This window comes from Athene cunicularia, assembly GCF_003259725.1.
Source record: "Athene cunicularia isolate RWA chromosome 3 unlocalized genomic scaffold, athCun1 chr3_part1, whole genome shotgun sequence".
NCBI lineage: Eukaryota > Metazoa > Chordata > Aves > Strigiformes > Strigidae > Athene > Athene cunicularia.
The window spans coordinates 112,794,504-112,810,734 of record NW_020799097.1 but is presented as its reverse complement, the minus strand read 5'-3'; the positions used below and the strand labels follow the sequence as shown (position 1 = coordinate 112,810,734).

At 41.7% G+C, this 16,231-nt stretch overlaps 1 protein-coding gene across 4 annotated transcripts in view; it reads right to left on the bottom strand.

The window, feature by feature from the left end:
* Positions 1–16,231, bottom strand: part of RIN2 (Ras and Rab interactor 2) — a 72,137-nt gene that overhangs the window by 14,830 nt on the left and 41,076 nt on the right. For all 4 annotated transcript variants that reach the window (XM_026846477.1, XM_026846479.1, XM_026846475.1 and 1 more), the window contains 5 exons: positions 13,046–13,238; positions 12,135–12,246; positions 9,719–9,791; positions 6,761–6,852; positions 2,686–3,816 (listed from right to left, as the gene is read on the bottom strand). In XM_026846477.1, coding sequence (XP_026702278.1) covers positions 2,686–3,816; positions 6,761–6,852; positions 9,719–9,791; positions 12,135–12,246; positions 13,046–13,238 — 1,601 coding nt within the window. The remainder of the gene's footprint in view (positions 1–2,685; positions 3,817–6,760; positions 6,853–9,718; positions 9,792–12,134; positions 12,247–13,045; positions 13,239–16,231) is intronic.

Here is a 16,231-nt window from a genome sequence, read left to right as displayed (position 1 = left end):
CATCTGCTATTCATGCAGCTGTGGACTATCAGGGTCTCCTCTGACCAGTCCAGGTCTTTTTCTGTGGCTACGTATTCAGGTGTGGATGACTCTTAAAACTATACTTTGTATTCATTCTTAAACAATAAAAAGCCATGTTCCTTAGTCTTGATTCTGTCCCAACACTAGAAATCCCATTGTTTCAGGAAGGGTTAACAGTCTACAGTGCTAAGATTAGGAGGCACCTGTCAGGAATAATTAGAAACAGTGATGCACATTCTCCTGATGATTTGGCAGAAGTTAAACAATTTGATATGCCCCCTGTCTGGGAAACTTAAAAGATCTCCTACAGAAGTCTTTTGCTTGGAAGAGTCTGGGAAGTCCATGATGCAGTTCTATAGAAAAGCTACATAATCACAAAGATCATTACACAGACACAGGAGGAGATACCAAACAGTGAGGGCTTTGCTAGGCTGGGGCAGAGGGTGATGCTCCAGCACCAACTGAAATTCAGGAGACAACAGTGGAATAAGGTGAAGTCTGGCTGTCCCAGAACAAGCAGCCAGCAGCAGCAGAGAGGTGAGGACTGGCTCCAGCTTCTCTCCACAGAGGCAGGACTGGCCCAGGGAGCTGACAGGCCTGAACTTTTTCTGCTACAGGCTCCCTCCCTGCCCTGCTGGCACCAGCAGCGGGGTCCAAGTCACAGGGTGAAGCTGCCATTACACAAGCGTGCCTGGTGCCTCTTTTTGTGAGTGCCCAGCTGTGCACGGCCGCTGTGGCCCGCTCTAACCCGGCAGTCACCAGGCCTGACCAGAGCCTCTGAGCTCTGACACTGACTCGCCACTGCTGTGGGACAGTACATGATGAACAGAAAGGAGTATTTTCCCAGCAGCACACATCCAGTCCTAGGCTGACATAACGAGAGGAAAAACCTGCACGAGTGTAAACTGACAGGAGAGGATAAATGACTACTCACAAAGTTAAAATTCAGGATGAATTCCATACTGAAATAGTCAAGCAAAACTAGGGATAATAGGCAGGGCTACATCAGAAGAAGTTCTCTATAGGGATGACTAAATCTTGCTGTCGCATAGTTATCTGCTTAGATCAGCAACATCTGATGCTCCTGATCCAGTGTGGTTGTTCGCAGGCTTGAGCCATAAGCAGCAGATGATTCAAAAGCAAGCTCTTCCTTTGTTTAAACTACTACACTTTATAATTAATTGCATTTGATCACATGATCAAAGCCAGACTTTTTGTCACTGAGGAAAACTAATGTCGTTTAGTTATTACATTTCATAGTTTATGCTACTCCAAACTACTGAAACATTTAAAAGCAGACAGCATTTTGCCAGTCTTCAGAGACTCACAGTCCGATTTAACCACACCCTTACAAAGCACGAGTCAAACCAAGCTTTCACAAAATTACAGGCAAACTAGATCTGAATTTCTTTGTCAACTATCCTGTGCTCTGCAGAAATCCTGGCAAAAATGCACCTGCACCACTGCTCAATTCATTGTTCTTTCTTCCATGTAACAGCCACATAATATTCTTTATTATTCTAGTGAAAACATGTCTTTGAAAGAGTCTTGATTTTTGAGGACACTCTTTGTAGTGTTATATTTACTTTAGCAGTGCCTGTTACGTTTACTTGACTTTGTGTAAATGAAGTTAGTTACGTGACAATACTTCCTCTTGGCCAAGGACAGACAGAAATGTCAACATAAAATCTCCCTTTAGTCCCAGAGAAAGAACTATCTGCCAATTTTGCACCGGGCCAATGTTGGGACACTGTAGTAAGGGAGAAAAACAAGCAAATTAGGACTGAAGTGAGCTCACAAGAAAAGTATTCTGCCCTGAGGGATGTTTACCTCCTAAATGTGGCTTATACACTCTTCTACAAATACTGCTCAGACTCGGCAAGATAGAGGGGCAATGAGATTTTATGCAGCAACAATGATTTCACTTTTGTGGATACACAAGTCTCCCTCTGTTGTTAAAACACATATTCAAACATATAGCTCATCTGCAACCGTTTATAAACATGTACATGTAACAGAAGGGTATAGAAACCTGAGATTAGCAGCCTCTTCTTTCTTGCACACATTTGTTTTTTGTTGTCTTTTTTTTTTTTTAAACTCATATCCTTTCATATATCTTTTTATTTAGCTTCAAGTGCAGGGACAGTGCAGCTTTGCTAGGAGTGTATGAGAACGTTTGGAAGAATGAGATTTATTTCAGAAGTTGTTATGAAATGTTCCTCTGCTCTTAACTGTCACTGGTTTCAAGTAAATTCTAGTTTTAGAGCTACAATCCATATGGTAAAAGATCATAGTTTTGGTCCAAACATTGAGAACTATTTCAGCCCAATTCAGGAAAAAATACATGTGTGCCAGCACATAAAGGAATTGTTAACAGTACAGCAGCTAAAAAAAGAGTAATAATCACAGGTAAAAAGTCCACATTGCAGCCATTTTAAGGATAATTTTTTATGAACAACTTTGTAGAATAGCTCTTCTGAGTTGCTAGGGGGATTGGGGGCAGAGGGGTGTGTGGGGTTCTTTTGTTTTAAGACTCAAATACTCAATGGCCCAAACTCTGCTAGCAAAGTCAACACCACCTTTCCAAGCTGGGACAAAGACTATCACTATAAACACAGATATACTTTTTCACATTCCCCCAAAACACAGGCCAGTGTTTCTTACCTATTTGGTCCTCAGGAATCAGCGACTCGATTGGGGGATCAAGTTCGGAGCTTTGGGACAAATAATTCTTGACTTGGGTCATGAACTGCCGAATTGTTTGCAGCATATCAGTGCTCGAAACATGGCACTCCTTGTTTTCCTGGAGAAAGCTGACATAGTCCTGCACTAAGCATCCAAAGTAAGTGCGTTTGTCCCGGGACATCTCTGCAATTTTCTTAATCATCCTCTTCTCAGGGGTCATGAAGGAACTGAAAACTCCACTGACTTTCCGTAACTGAGATTTCACAATCTTGGGAAGAACAAACGAACTGTTTCTTTTCTTCTTGGGCTTCAAAGGGGGTGCCATGCTCTCTTGGTCGCTTTCACCCTCAAAATCCTCCAGGCTGCTGTTAGTGTCCCCCTCATAGCCAAACAGCGGCATGCTCCGATCGAAGTCCAGCGAGTCAGACGAGGAGGTGGAAATGCTCATGTCGCTCAGTCTCTGCCTGCCTCCATTCCACGGTATGTGTGACTCAGAGCTGGTAGCTACCGTCTTTTTGGCAGCTGCTGGAGCCAGCTCAGGCAGGGTTTCACCTGGAACACCAGCAGCTTCAGGCACAGACACTGAGCTGCAGCCAGGCTGAATCACCCCTGTGGTCTTTGAGCTACCTTCCACTTCTGAGCAAACAGCCTGCTTCTTCAGCCGAGGAGGCGGAATAGGGGTTGGTTTATTCTGCAGCAAATCCAAGCCTCTCTCTTTCTTATGGTTGACTGTTTCTGGCATGCTCGCCTGCTTTATAGTCCTGGAAAGCTGTGGACTCGTGAGGATGCTATTAATAGAAGGAGGTGGCGGCCGGGGCGGGGGGGAGCGAGGCCTTGCTGTGCCATTCACGTCTTGAGTTCTCGGGCTCTGCCTTTTCAGACTTCCACTGACATCCTGGCTGTGCACTTTTAAGAAGAGGGGATTAATGAAACACAGCGCTCCGTTGGTCTGGCTGCACTCCAGCTCTGAAGGCGTTCTGGTTCGTATAGAATGCACTCCATTTATAAGGCAGAGCTGACGCGAGTCTTTACAGGCACTGTCCAAAGGCACAGGCCTACGGGGAGGTGAAGGATCCGGGGGGTTGCTGTTAGCCAGGGAGCTCCAAAAGTCTGAAAATCATTGTTGCATTAATGTAAGAATGCAAAATAGCATGCAGATGGCTTTCAGAACATTCAGCTTAACATCACCAGTTTAAAGTATTAAGAAATTTAGACAAGCTTTTATTAATTCAAGGCGGAAAAAAAAAAAATAAAAATCTCTGAGTCAACCTCTTAAAGCACCACCAGACATAACTGCATGCTACACTCCTGGGGCTGCTCTTATTCACTTATAAATACCATGACCAATGCATAGCTTCAAATCAGCCCACTGAACTAGGCTTTAAAATAAACTGAGAATCAAAGAAAGGAGTGGAGACTGCGACACAGTAGTTCTTCTCAACTTGAGACTGAAACCAACATAAACTACTCACTAGCATCTCAGGAGAGATAAGCCTAGGGTCTCAGCTGATATTAATAAGCTCACTCTGTTAAAGACAACAGTCAGGCTGATTTACTTCAGCTGATGGCCACTTATGGTAACGCAACAAAAATTTCGGTTTGGTTTCTTTTGATAGTGAAAAAATGAAACTCCACATGAAAAGACAGCTCACATTTTGCTGTGGTGGGTGGACACAGAATCTTTAGCTACACAGACCAGATGCTCATGTCTCTAAGAGCACTGGCCTGCAGCCTTGCCTTTGCAATGGTGACACAGTTCGCCTGAGGTTTCAGACACTCAGCAGCACATAAATAGACCAGATATGCAGTCCCACACCAGCAGTGTGGAAAACCTGTGCTAAACCAGCAAGTTTTAGATGCAGCCTCTGCACTTGTCCCAGCAAAGTGTCAGCATGTTTGTGAAACCGAGTAAACCCATCAGCTCCCAAAAGTATGAAGACTGAAATCAGATAAGCCCTTGAGGACCAATCTGATTGAAATGAGAGGAATACCAAAGGAAAGGGGTTTTAAAATTTGCCAGTTTTGACATGGCCCCTCTTCCTGTAGTGTCAGGATGCCTCTTCTGGGCTGTCAAGCAATGACACCCAGGCCCAGCTTCATGAATGCCAAGCACTGTGTAACAGGGTCCATGCCCAACAGCTGTGTCTTGCCTATGGGGCAGAATACAGAAAATGGCCCGTGGTGACAGGCCACTGCCATAGAACATATGTAGGCAGAGACATATTTCTCTACATAGTCATGCAATGCTGCTGGTTTTTTCTACCTCCATGACTTCACATCCTGCCTGCAGATCTCTCAGCAGACTGGCCAGTGCACCTGGCACGTGGGCTGTTGCAAACACACATGATGTAAGCACCACTGCAGGTGAAACAAGAGAGACACAGAGGGAATCTTATGTTCAGCACGTGAAACCTTACAGGTTGGCAACAGCATAACAGAGCTCCGACAGCAGCTATAACCCTCTGCACTAGGGTGCTTTATGCCTATGTATTGCTTAAGGAAAGCTCACACTTAAGAGGAAGGGCCCCTGGGAGTTTTTAGGCATCTCATGGGTCCACAGCACTGAAGTGCTGACTTACTGGTGTGCTCTTTTGCACATGCACACCTAAAACTCCATCAAAATCTCAACTTTGTTGTCTGGTTTTTGCTCACAGAAACTGTGGTCATAACTTGGTGTGTAGGAGGTAACTGATCCCAAATACACCAGGTTAGACACTGATACATCAGTCTCCTCCTCAGCTTTCAAATGTATTAGCTTAAACAACACACACAATGTAGACAGACTGTCTAAGAGCAAGACTAACTGTGCAGCAAGTAGGCCATGGCACCTTCAGGTACTGTGGACAAAGACAGTGTAGCCAGTCTGGAGAGCTTGCTCAACAGCACCATTATTATCTCCTATACAGTAACTCGCCTAAAGTTACTTTAAGGCTTCCATGTGGCACTGGGAGACTATCTCTTCACTACACTGTATCCCAGACTGACCTTTTCTTCCCCCCACCCCGTCCCCAAACACGCACCTAATCGATTCCCATGAAAATCCATACTTTCAACTAATTACCTAAACTTGTAATAAGCAGTGTATAAATAATTTGCCTCCTCTCTAAAACAAATTCCTTAATTGCATTGCCACTGCACCAAAACAAACTGCAAAACAGTGCAATACTTCCCTGTGTAGGGCTTTGCTGCAAAGTCCCACTAAATAGTTCTAGAAAGCCTCACACTAACATTCCGCTTTACTGAGGATCCACTTCTAAAGCAAAGATGATTCAAAAAATCTACTGGGACGAAGACCGCTGACAGTCAACCCCTCCCCTTACTGAAAAAGGAAATGAGGCCATTCAGCACTTTGCAGGAGTTGCTCAACGATTTATCTGGGTGGAGCCCATGTTTGAAATTCTGCCAGGCTTTGCATCTCCTGCAAGCTGAAGGTACATTTTTACAAGGAGCCGGTATTTGGTTGTAGCAATCAAGCGATGAAAGGACATGTTCATGCCTTTTTTTATTTTATTATTATTTTAAAATTTTCAAATGCACACACGTGGATACATTCTGCAGGTCCTGCCTATACTCTCATTTTATTAATATGCTACTGCATTTAGTCACTGATCTCAAAATCACCAGTCTAAGATGTCAATCTGAACTGAAGTTTTATTAACAATGAACCTCAGTTCCTACATTCTCCTGGCAGCTCCACATGTTATCAAGCTATGTGAGCTTGCAGGCAACATCAGCCCTTAGAGTAGAAGCTTCATCAAACCGCTACCTGGGGATTGTAAGACTTGCTTTGCCTGAGGGCTGCCCAGAGAGGAGAGAGGAGAAGGAAGGAAGGAAACAGCACTAACAAAAATATCACAGAAGGCACAGAAGGAAGGAAGAGCACCAAGGTCACTGTTTGGCAAGTACAAGGTTTGGCCTTCCCAATAAAAAAGCTGCTTTTCTAAATGAAATATGTATCATCACTGACCAATATGAACTGCTTACTGATACAGACTTTTTTGTCAAGCTTACAGCAGTGCTACAGGGAATGACATCTATATAGAGAACTACTTACTCAGTCCAAGCTGAGCAATCTCTTCAAGTTCAGCTTCTGTCTTTGCTGCAGCAATAGCATGAGGCAGCTTCAGGGTGAAAGGAAGGACATCCCTGTTGTCGAAGAGAAACAATTATGGTTTTCACAAGAATATTCATAGTTTTAAAAGCACTTGTTTTGAGCACTGGCAGTGGTTGAGCTCTGAATCTTACTTTCTTCTTTAGCTGTGGCAGGTAGCAATAGCCTTTAACACACAACACACAGTGAAAACATTACCAATCCCAGGGCTCCTTTACATTGGAAAGTTGTGTGAAGTGCAAATGACAGTCAAGTCCCCAGGATTCTTTCAGTTGATTTCCACAGAGCTATCCAATATTTTCTCCCATTATAGCAGAAGCTTTTACACCTGGTCTTTTACAAGCATACCAGTGAGATGCAAAATTGTTATCTGCCCTTAACACTTCAACAAAGCATTTTAGAAAACAATGTACTTTCTGAATGCGCTGTTGATTGCTCTCAAAGTTGAATGGCACTCCTTGGAATAAAAATTTAAATGGGCAGCTACCATAAAAATTTCTAAGCTAGGATGTTTTGGTATTACTCTGTCCTAGGCTGAAAATGCACTTAAAGTCTATAATTTTTCTCATACGTGGTTTCTCTTCCCTGCATACTAGAAGTTCAATGGGTGTTTACAAAGAGAGATGTATGAATGCATGAACTACACCATAAATCAAATCCAGTGCACGAAACTTAGAGATTTTAAGGGACAAAACTACTTAACTATATGTACATTGTATGAGTACTACCATCAACCAATACTATACCTTTTGCCTGCCCAGTTGGTACAGATACACCCTCAAACATGCTAAAGTGGAAAATCTGTAGTTGAAGTACCTATGTAATTCAGAGTAAATGAGAACAAATGGAGCACACTAATCCTACATACAACTGGTGTCAGCGTAATTTTTTTTAAGATTGAACACACCAACCATCTGCTGTAGCACAGATAGTGGATTTTTATAATATAAATATTATCTATGCTGTATGTTAGCTTGTTGAAAAAACAGGATCTTAGAACACCAGTCAAATTCAAATCAAGCATATGCACGAGACTGATACACTAGATAAAAAGCATTTGAAAAGTAATTTTCAACACGGTACCACAGATAATCTAGAGTCTAGAACATCGTCATGGACTCAATACAAAGACAGGTAATGCTTGACTCCTCATACAAACTGACTGGGTATCTATTGTAAGAAATTCCCTGTGGTTTTGGGAAATCCTCCTAATGGCACACTCTCTTTCTCTAGATAGCTACCCATCTGCTTCTTTAACAAGTCTATACATTTTCCTCTTGTACCTCAAGCAATACTAGCCTGAAGAGAACAAGGATGCCGAGTAGATGCTGTCACTTAAGAAACATTAGGCAAACAGAAACACTTAGGATGTTTCTCCACTGGATGGGGAAATAAGCATCCACTTCCTAAAGCATACCCACAATTAAAGAATGAGCTTCATGTACTGAAATCTCTGGACAGGTTTGCAGCGGAAGTTGCATTTATTACAGGTATCTGTGGATGGGTTTGGAGTTAAAGTTGTGTTTAAGAAGATGCTTTAACACAATGTCTAAGTTATGATTGCCACTTTTTTCACTTCCTTCCCCTTCCCCGAAGGGCAACCAGAAAATGAACAAAAATAAAGAGATGAAGAGCCTGGTTAAACAGTTTTGTATGTGATTCCTAAATAGGAGGCCTGATTGCATCAGGATACTAAATTCACACTTAGCTAACTGAAATACCATTAAGAAAATTAAAGCCACTTTGCACAGAGACACTCTCAAGTTATGAGACTCATTAGCACTGCAACAAGCTACTGTGCATTTGTGAGCTTAGTTTTAGCAAATGCAAAGCAACTTGGGAGCCTTCAGTGAAAGAAAAAGGATAAACTAATGCAAAGAAATGTGTATTTGCTGCATGGTCCCTGTAGGCACTTATGAGGGAATTTACCAGAGCCTGGCTAGTGTGCAGAACTAAAAGGGTGACAAGATAAGGAATCTGTCATCATTAAACTGCTTTTAAATGCAGTTTCAGCTCATTTCTCATCTGAGTGCTGACCATTACTTATGTGGTATAAATGCTTCTTTCATCACATTATTGCACAGCTTGGCAAAATGGAGGCCTGCAACAAAGAGGGTCTAGATGTTTTTCCACCACAAAAACTATAAGCACAGCAACCTAAGTGCATCTCTAGTGAGCATTCCCTACACCAGAAATCACCACTGTGGGCTCTAATTGGCAACCTCGTTGTAGTAAAAGGACCAGAACCATAAAAGTTGCCTCTTCCCTCTTATTTCAGAAAATGTGCAGATGTGCAGCTTCGCCATATTCTGTCTGTGGATAAATGTAAGGCTTGAGCATCAGTCTGCAAGTTTGCACCAATAAACTAAAGTCAAATTGAAAACCACTTAAAAGAAAAAACACCAGCTATTTTTTTCACTGCATACTATGTGGAAAACAAATTGGGCAACCATAAACTGGAAAGCTAATGAGGCTATTTTAATTGTTCACAATTTATATTCACATCTCTCAGTTGTCATATTCTACAGTGTGATCCGACTTTTTCCCATTATACTCCAAAATGCTTTTTACTAGCAATTCCAATAAATGGACATTGCAAGATAGTTTATGGTGCTTCTTAAATGAGTTACAGAGCAGTTAAAAAAGCATTACAAGATATCAGCTAAAGTAAAGTTCAACTTGGCAACACCTCACAGCTGGGTAGGTAACATAACACCAGCCTTCCAATAATCAGTACCAAATAAGACAGACTTGCTCATCTCTTATTTCTCTCATTACCTTCTAAGACTACCTAGGAGTATTTGTAGGTTGGCAACATAAATATCATGCTGAACCAAGTTCTTGAGACTCTTTTTTTCATGACAGTCAGCAAATGTGACTCAGAATTTAACACCATCTTACCTGCTAATACAGTAGAAAGCAATGAGCCTGAATAAATCAGCAAAACTTATTCCAGACCCCTCCAAGGAAAAGGCTGTAAAGAAAGTTACAAAAGGGAAAGAATCACACATCTATCTACTGTTTCTTAGAAAAGCTCAGATTTTTGAAGAAAATTAAAAAGCTTGCACCATCATACTAGATAATGTTCGGCTAAGACAAAACAACTGTGTGGAGGCGTACATGTCTCTGCTAAAGGCGTTTTCAAGCATATACTGATAATCTTGGTGGTGGGTTTGTTTTTGTATTCCAAACATACAGTGTAATTCCTGGGGAACAGATCAAGCATAATCAGAATTGCGCAACATTTTGCTAATAGACAATAATCAATAACAGAGGCTTTGTTTGTGCAGTATACTAGTATACCTGATTTTAAATATTATGTTTCCTCCTCTTATATTCCATTCTACTCACTTGTCTTCTCCCCAGATGTGTTAGCACCTAGTGGGAGATCATATATTTCCATTCACTTCAAGAAAACCACTTAACATGAAAACACTTTTAAAAAACCTCAGACAATTCTTCATTGTGCCACTGCCTTGCACAATGGGGGAGGAAGGCAGGCACAAGCAATGCCTTTCATTTTTGCTCCGTTCCACACCATTGCTTCTTACTGAGATAAATACTTGTTCACAATAATAATGACATAGAAATGATTGCTGCTTGGCTTACATTAAGCCCTCTCTGATTCCAGTGGCAAATCTCACCTAATGATCAAGCACAAGCAGCTCAAAGTGAAACGATCTACATCTTTTGCCCGTGGACATGACTGAGCCCAGAACAGAAGGAAGAGTATTTATGAAATGTAGCATGACATGTTCCTGAAGCGCATGAACTCTGGTCTCTTGCAGCCTGGGACAACTCCTACAAAGGAGTGACCATGAAGTCTGTGATTGCTTCAGCCCAGCCCTGAGGGGGTGAATCTCCAGCTGGTGTGGTACACACACAGTTGATGTTTCACCTATGAAGGAATGCTTTTGAAAGTCATCTCCCAAGGAGAGTACTTCCACCGCTACAGACATCCGTGCTGAAACAAGGCAGACTCCTGTGTTTGGTGGGGAAAGCCAAAAGCCATGCTTTTGATACCTCAGCAACACGGCTCGGTGAGTAGCAAAGGTGTAATTTTATCTGTACCAAGGTTCCAGTTCTACTGACTATAAAGTCTGCCCATGAACAAGAGGAAAAACTTAAGTCAGATACTGATCTTTTATTCAATCTTTACACTGAAGGACAGGTCAACCTGGTCATTTATGTGTCTGGAAAATGAGATTTCTTTAAGAGACATGCTAACAATGCAGACAGTAAGCATGCAGGTGATCTGGGGGCCGACTAAGAGGAGTGTTCAGATCCCTGACTACAATTAAAACCTCAGCCATGACTGGTGAGTAAAAACATCAGTAGATACTTCCCCCTTGTGGTAAAATTTTATTCATGAAAGACAATATTTTATTTTTCTAGATGTGAGGAATTCAGTAGTGTAACAAACCTACAAACACAGTCTTAGATCACACTTGGATCAACTATCACTGATAGCTTTCTCTTCTCTTTGCCATGCCTTGTTTATAACTGGAACACAACTAAAATTATCTCAGTTTACTAACTAACAGAAATAGCAATTAACTACAGACCCTCTGCTTCAGGGAAGTTTAACCGAAATTGTTGCCTATTTTCTCCAGTTTTCACTTTCTTGTTGAAATGAACCATTTGTTCCACTTGCAGTTTCTGCACCACACACACTCACCAGTTGTAGCTTCCTTTTTCATTCCTGTACTTCAAACATATTTTTCACACCCTCTACTCTAAAGAGATGAGGGCAGTATTGTTTTGAAACTGACTGGAACTCTAACATTTGCTCATTTCTTTTAGAAAACAGGGAACAAATATAGTTGGAATTAGAAAAATCAGTAATCTCACATCAGAAACAGTTCCAGAAGGTGAAAATCCATTTAGTTGTTACATTAAAAAAAACCCAAGAAACACCACACCCAAATTTGTAGTCAGAGAGCGCTCAAGACAGTTGCATCCAAGAGCAGTCCCCTGAGCACAAGAAAATCCAAGGACTTTTCACTGACGGCAGATAGGATTATAGACTGTGTTTCTACAGAAGGGGATAGCTACCCATAATGCTCAATGAATCCTGGATTCAGCAAGGTACATAAAACAAGTATTACAGCACAGACTTAAGCATTTGTGTATATCTTCTCTTCCCCAGGATATGCCTGACCCACTGGCAGAGCCCTCTTCAAAGAGCACTTGGGCAGCCTGTGACACTTATGTGCATGTGCATTGGGTATCTTCTGCTGTGGGTTTCACCAAAGCAGATTGCTGCTGGCTCATACAGGGTGACAAATAACTGAAAAGTATGTAACTCACAACTTACTGTATGTGCTTTCCTTTATTGCAAATTCTTTTAGGCAGGACCCACAGTCACTGGGCAGACGCAGAGAGATGACTTTCTTTTGCAATCTTGCAGATTTCCTAACCAGAAATATCTGTTGTGAAGAAGGCAAAAGGACATAGTTTTAGCTTCAGAGATGCCTCAATAGAGACAAATTATAGACAAAAGGAACCAGAAAAACTTAATGATCTCTGATCTATATAAAGCATCTCAGAATTTTATTCTGTTATTACTGTATCAGGTCCAACAGCTTGGTGTAAAATGGGAGCAGAAGAGTTAAAAAAGCATCTCATCCTTGTATAACACAGACACAACACCAAGTCCATTACGCTCTCCACGGCAAATCCCAAGCCTTGAGTCAAGCAGCAGAGTCAGGAGGAGAAAGGGACACTGATGGTGGCATGCTCCTGTGTCCCACTAGCCCATTTATGCAATCCTCCTGCACCAGGATGGAGGCAGCATTATAAACATGCTATCAGCCTCATCAAGCACACAGGGCCTGATTCCCATCACAGCAAATTTAACACAGGCACTAGTGAAGGATAATATGCTGACATTTCCCCTTTATCTATTGCTTTCTCGTTATGGGGGAAATACATCTGTTACACACAACTCTGGTTAGCAAGGTCCAGCTTTGAAGCTTTAATTGCAGCAGTCCAGTTCTCAGCACCAGAGGACCCCAAACCAGTCCTCCAACGTGTCAGCCCAGGTAATGGATCACACTCCAACTGCTCCAGCTGCCAAGCACTCAGGAAGCCCTCACTTGGATTATCCAAAGAACAGAAGAAACAGAGGCGGGATGTTGGTTGTTTTTTCAGTTTGATTGTTGGTTGGTGTTGTTTTGGGTTTTTTTAAAACACTTGCATCAAATAAATTGAAATGTAATTTCTTACCCCAGGAGGCTGGGCCTGCAGAATTTCCATGGCTTCAGCATCATTCAGACCAAGCTGCAGCCACACAGGGTGAGTATGGAGGAGCTTGTCCAATATGCTTAGCTTGTTAGATAGGCTGTCATATCCAGAGTCCCGGGGGCAGCTTTTTACATCATTTTTCTCAGGAGAGACATTATCCATGTCCTTTACTAGACTGTGAAAGAATTTTAAAATATTAAATTAGACATGCTAACCTACTATAAACAATTGCTCAGTTCAGCAAACAGACTTATCACAAAACTAATGGCACTTCTGGCACCCTGGACTGGTATTTCTCCTACTGAGAACTCATATCATCAGTATACACAAAAATTCTCTTATCCATAAAATTTCTTTCTTTCACTTGTCCTCAGTTTAACAGCTAGCTTTAACAGAAGCCTGTTGAAATTCAGCAGTCGATTCAGATGCAGGTGTATATGCAGACGCAATTGAGTGAACATTTCATCTCCTTTCTTTGTTATGTTCACATTTGGAAACACTTCTCTTCAAAGGTATTTATGCAATTCAGCTATTTTTATTCCCAGATAGACTGCAAAAGCTGAAACACACAGAAATCTTCCTCTGTCCTGCCTGCCAGAATAGACTGTTCGATACTCGATACTCTGACAATGGAGCAACTCATTGTGTGTTGGTGATCACTGCACCAACCACAAGCAGTTTCTCTGTTTGCTTGTAGGGATTTTTTTCCACAACAGAAGCCCACAAACTAGCATCACTTCATCTTATCCCCAGATTACTATCTCTGCTCTGCTAGTCCTGTCATTTTTGCAGCTGCATATCCATCTTTGTTCCCCTCTGCTAATGTGTGGACAGAGACCTCAGTCAGTAGAAAAGAAAAAGGAGACAGGAAAAAAAAAAAAAAGGTTAAATCCAGCAAATAACCCTCCCTAAGGCACAGCTCTGTTAAGAAATCATCCTAAGTGGTAGTAATATTTTATGGTCCATGCTCTAAATTCTCTAAATATCTAAATTTTTGCTATTTGGCCATAAAAGGTCCTTACTTCATATTTTAGTATCAGAAGGATCAGAAGCAAGTAAGGAATTGTAAATTTATGCTCCTAATTCCTTTGGCTCTGGATTGACTCCTATGTGAGGAATAAAGGCTAAGCTAAGTGTGAATGTGGCAAGGTTAACATTTATTTGGGGCAGGGCAGCTCAAGTTACTGCTAAATTCAGTAATGAAGTACAGTTCTTTGAGGATACAGATACTTATGCATTAAAAATCCAAATAAACAGAATACTTTGAGAATTCCTTTTGTTATGTAAAGCTTTGGCATCATTCATATGGTACAGAACACCTAGTATAACTGCATCTGTGTTGCTGGTTCAAATTCCTCATTTTTGAGTTAGAAATACATCCTGTGATACTTCCAGTGTTACAAATCACTACAGAACAGTTATTCTGGTAACAGCTTCCTGATGACAATATTTGAGCATAGGCAAAAAACCCCCGCAAACTCAAGATCTAACTCGCTAAAGTGTCAGACACAGAGGTTGCATTCTCCTTACAGACCTTTTCCGATGGCAGAAGAGGCCCTGAGCGGCAGAGGGCAACACAGCTGCATTTCCCCACTACAAACCAGCTCTTCTGAACTTGTGTTTTGGACAGGCAATAAGCATCATTAACAGCATTTACCACCTTCATTATGCTAATCAGCTACTGTATGCAGAGAAAGTGGGTAGAGACTTTACAAGCACAGGAGCACTGAATACTTAAAAAAACAAAAATCCACCCCCAAAAAAACCCAACACAAACCAAAACCCACCAAAAAACAAAAAACCCCAAACAGATCTGCTTTTTTTCTAGCTTTGGTCAGTAATTTGCAGCATCACTGGACAGTGCTAGGAAAGAAAGTAAAAGGAGTAGAGAACTTTCACTACATGATCAGATAAGAACAGGCACAGACATTCAAACTTTTCATTACCTAGATCAATTATCACTACCAGATCACCTGTGTGCTTCTCCACTCCTTTTTGTCATTCTCTACTTATTTATGATGCCTTTTAGATTTGCGAGACATCTAAGATGCCAATCATATTCCCTCCCTTAGTGTCAAAAGCTGTTAGCCAATATGCCTTCAAGGGGCACAAAATACACAGAAACGTATTGTGTGCAGAAAGGAAGTTGCATTTGCATCAGTTATGACAGGGCTCTGAAACTGCCACAATAGGAATCCTGGGTTCCCCTTTCAACCACCGTCCCAGCAGAACCCAGTGTTGTAATGTATGAATTTCCACAAAAGTCAAATAATGAATTGCAAAAGTGTTTTCATGTGCTGCACCTCCAGTAAATATTGCTTGAAACTTTCCATTCACCTTCGGAGCCAGTTAGCAATGTTACAAACCAAAGAGCTATGGCAAAGTGCAAGTTATATACTGACATTGGCTGCGGGCTTAACTAGACATCACTTATTTCCATTCCGTGGTGAAGAGGTAGAAACTAAATATGTTGCAGAGGGAACATGTCCAAGAGAGAAAAATTTTTTGCCTACAAAAGAAAGTTATATCACATGCAAAATAAGCTGCATGACTGATATTAGCTATAAGGCCTCGCACTGCTTGCTTCCTTGAAACAACCTAAAGCTGTTAAGAGTTTGCATGAGTATGTAGGGTCACAGTGTTCCTCTTCAGCATGCCTGGCCTAATGTTGTCAAACACACCCAAACTGTTATAAATCGGAAGACTGATTTGAATAGGGAGCTACGGGGTTTTTGGAACCTTCAGGTACTTATATGCACAAGCCCTCCCACATGCTGACATCTGAGGAATGCAACGTGTGAGCCCACATCTTACTGACCTAGATACATGGGGACCTCCTTGCTGCAGCTGCTTCTGTCCCCTCAAGAAATAAGCTAAAGATTACGGGTATCCGATCATGATGTGCCTTTCTGCCACTCAAACACTACCAGTTCAAATGACCCCAGTGCACCTCAGCTAGAGGACTACTGCAATCCGCAGGAAGGTAAACTAGGAACAAAACAACACTTAATTATTTCCTATCCAAGTAAGAAAGAAAGAAAGGCAGAGAGAAAGATCAGGCCTGGTGAACTCTGGCAAGGGCATAACTTGGAAAAACCACATCTGGCAAACCACATACAACCTACAAGAAACCACTTTGCAAGGTGCAGGAGGTAAACACAGTCAAAA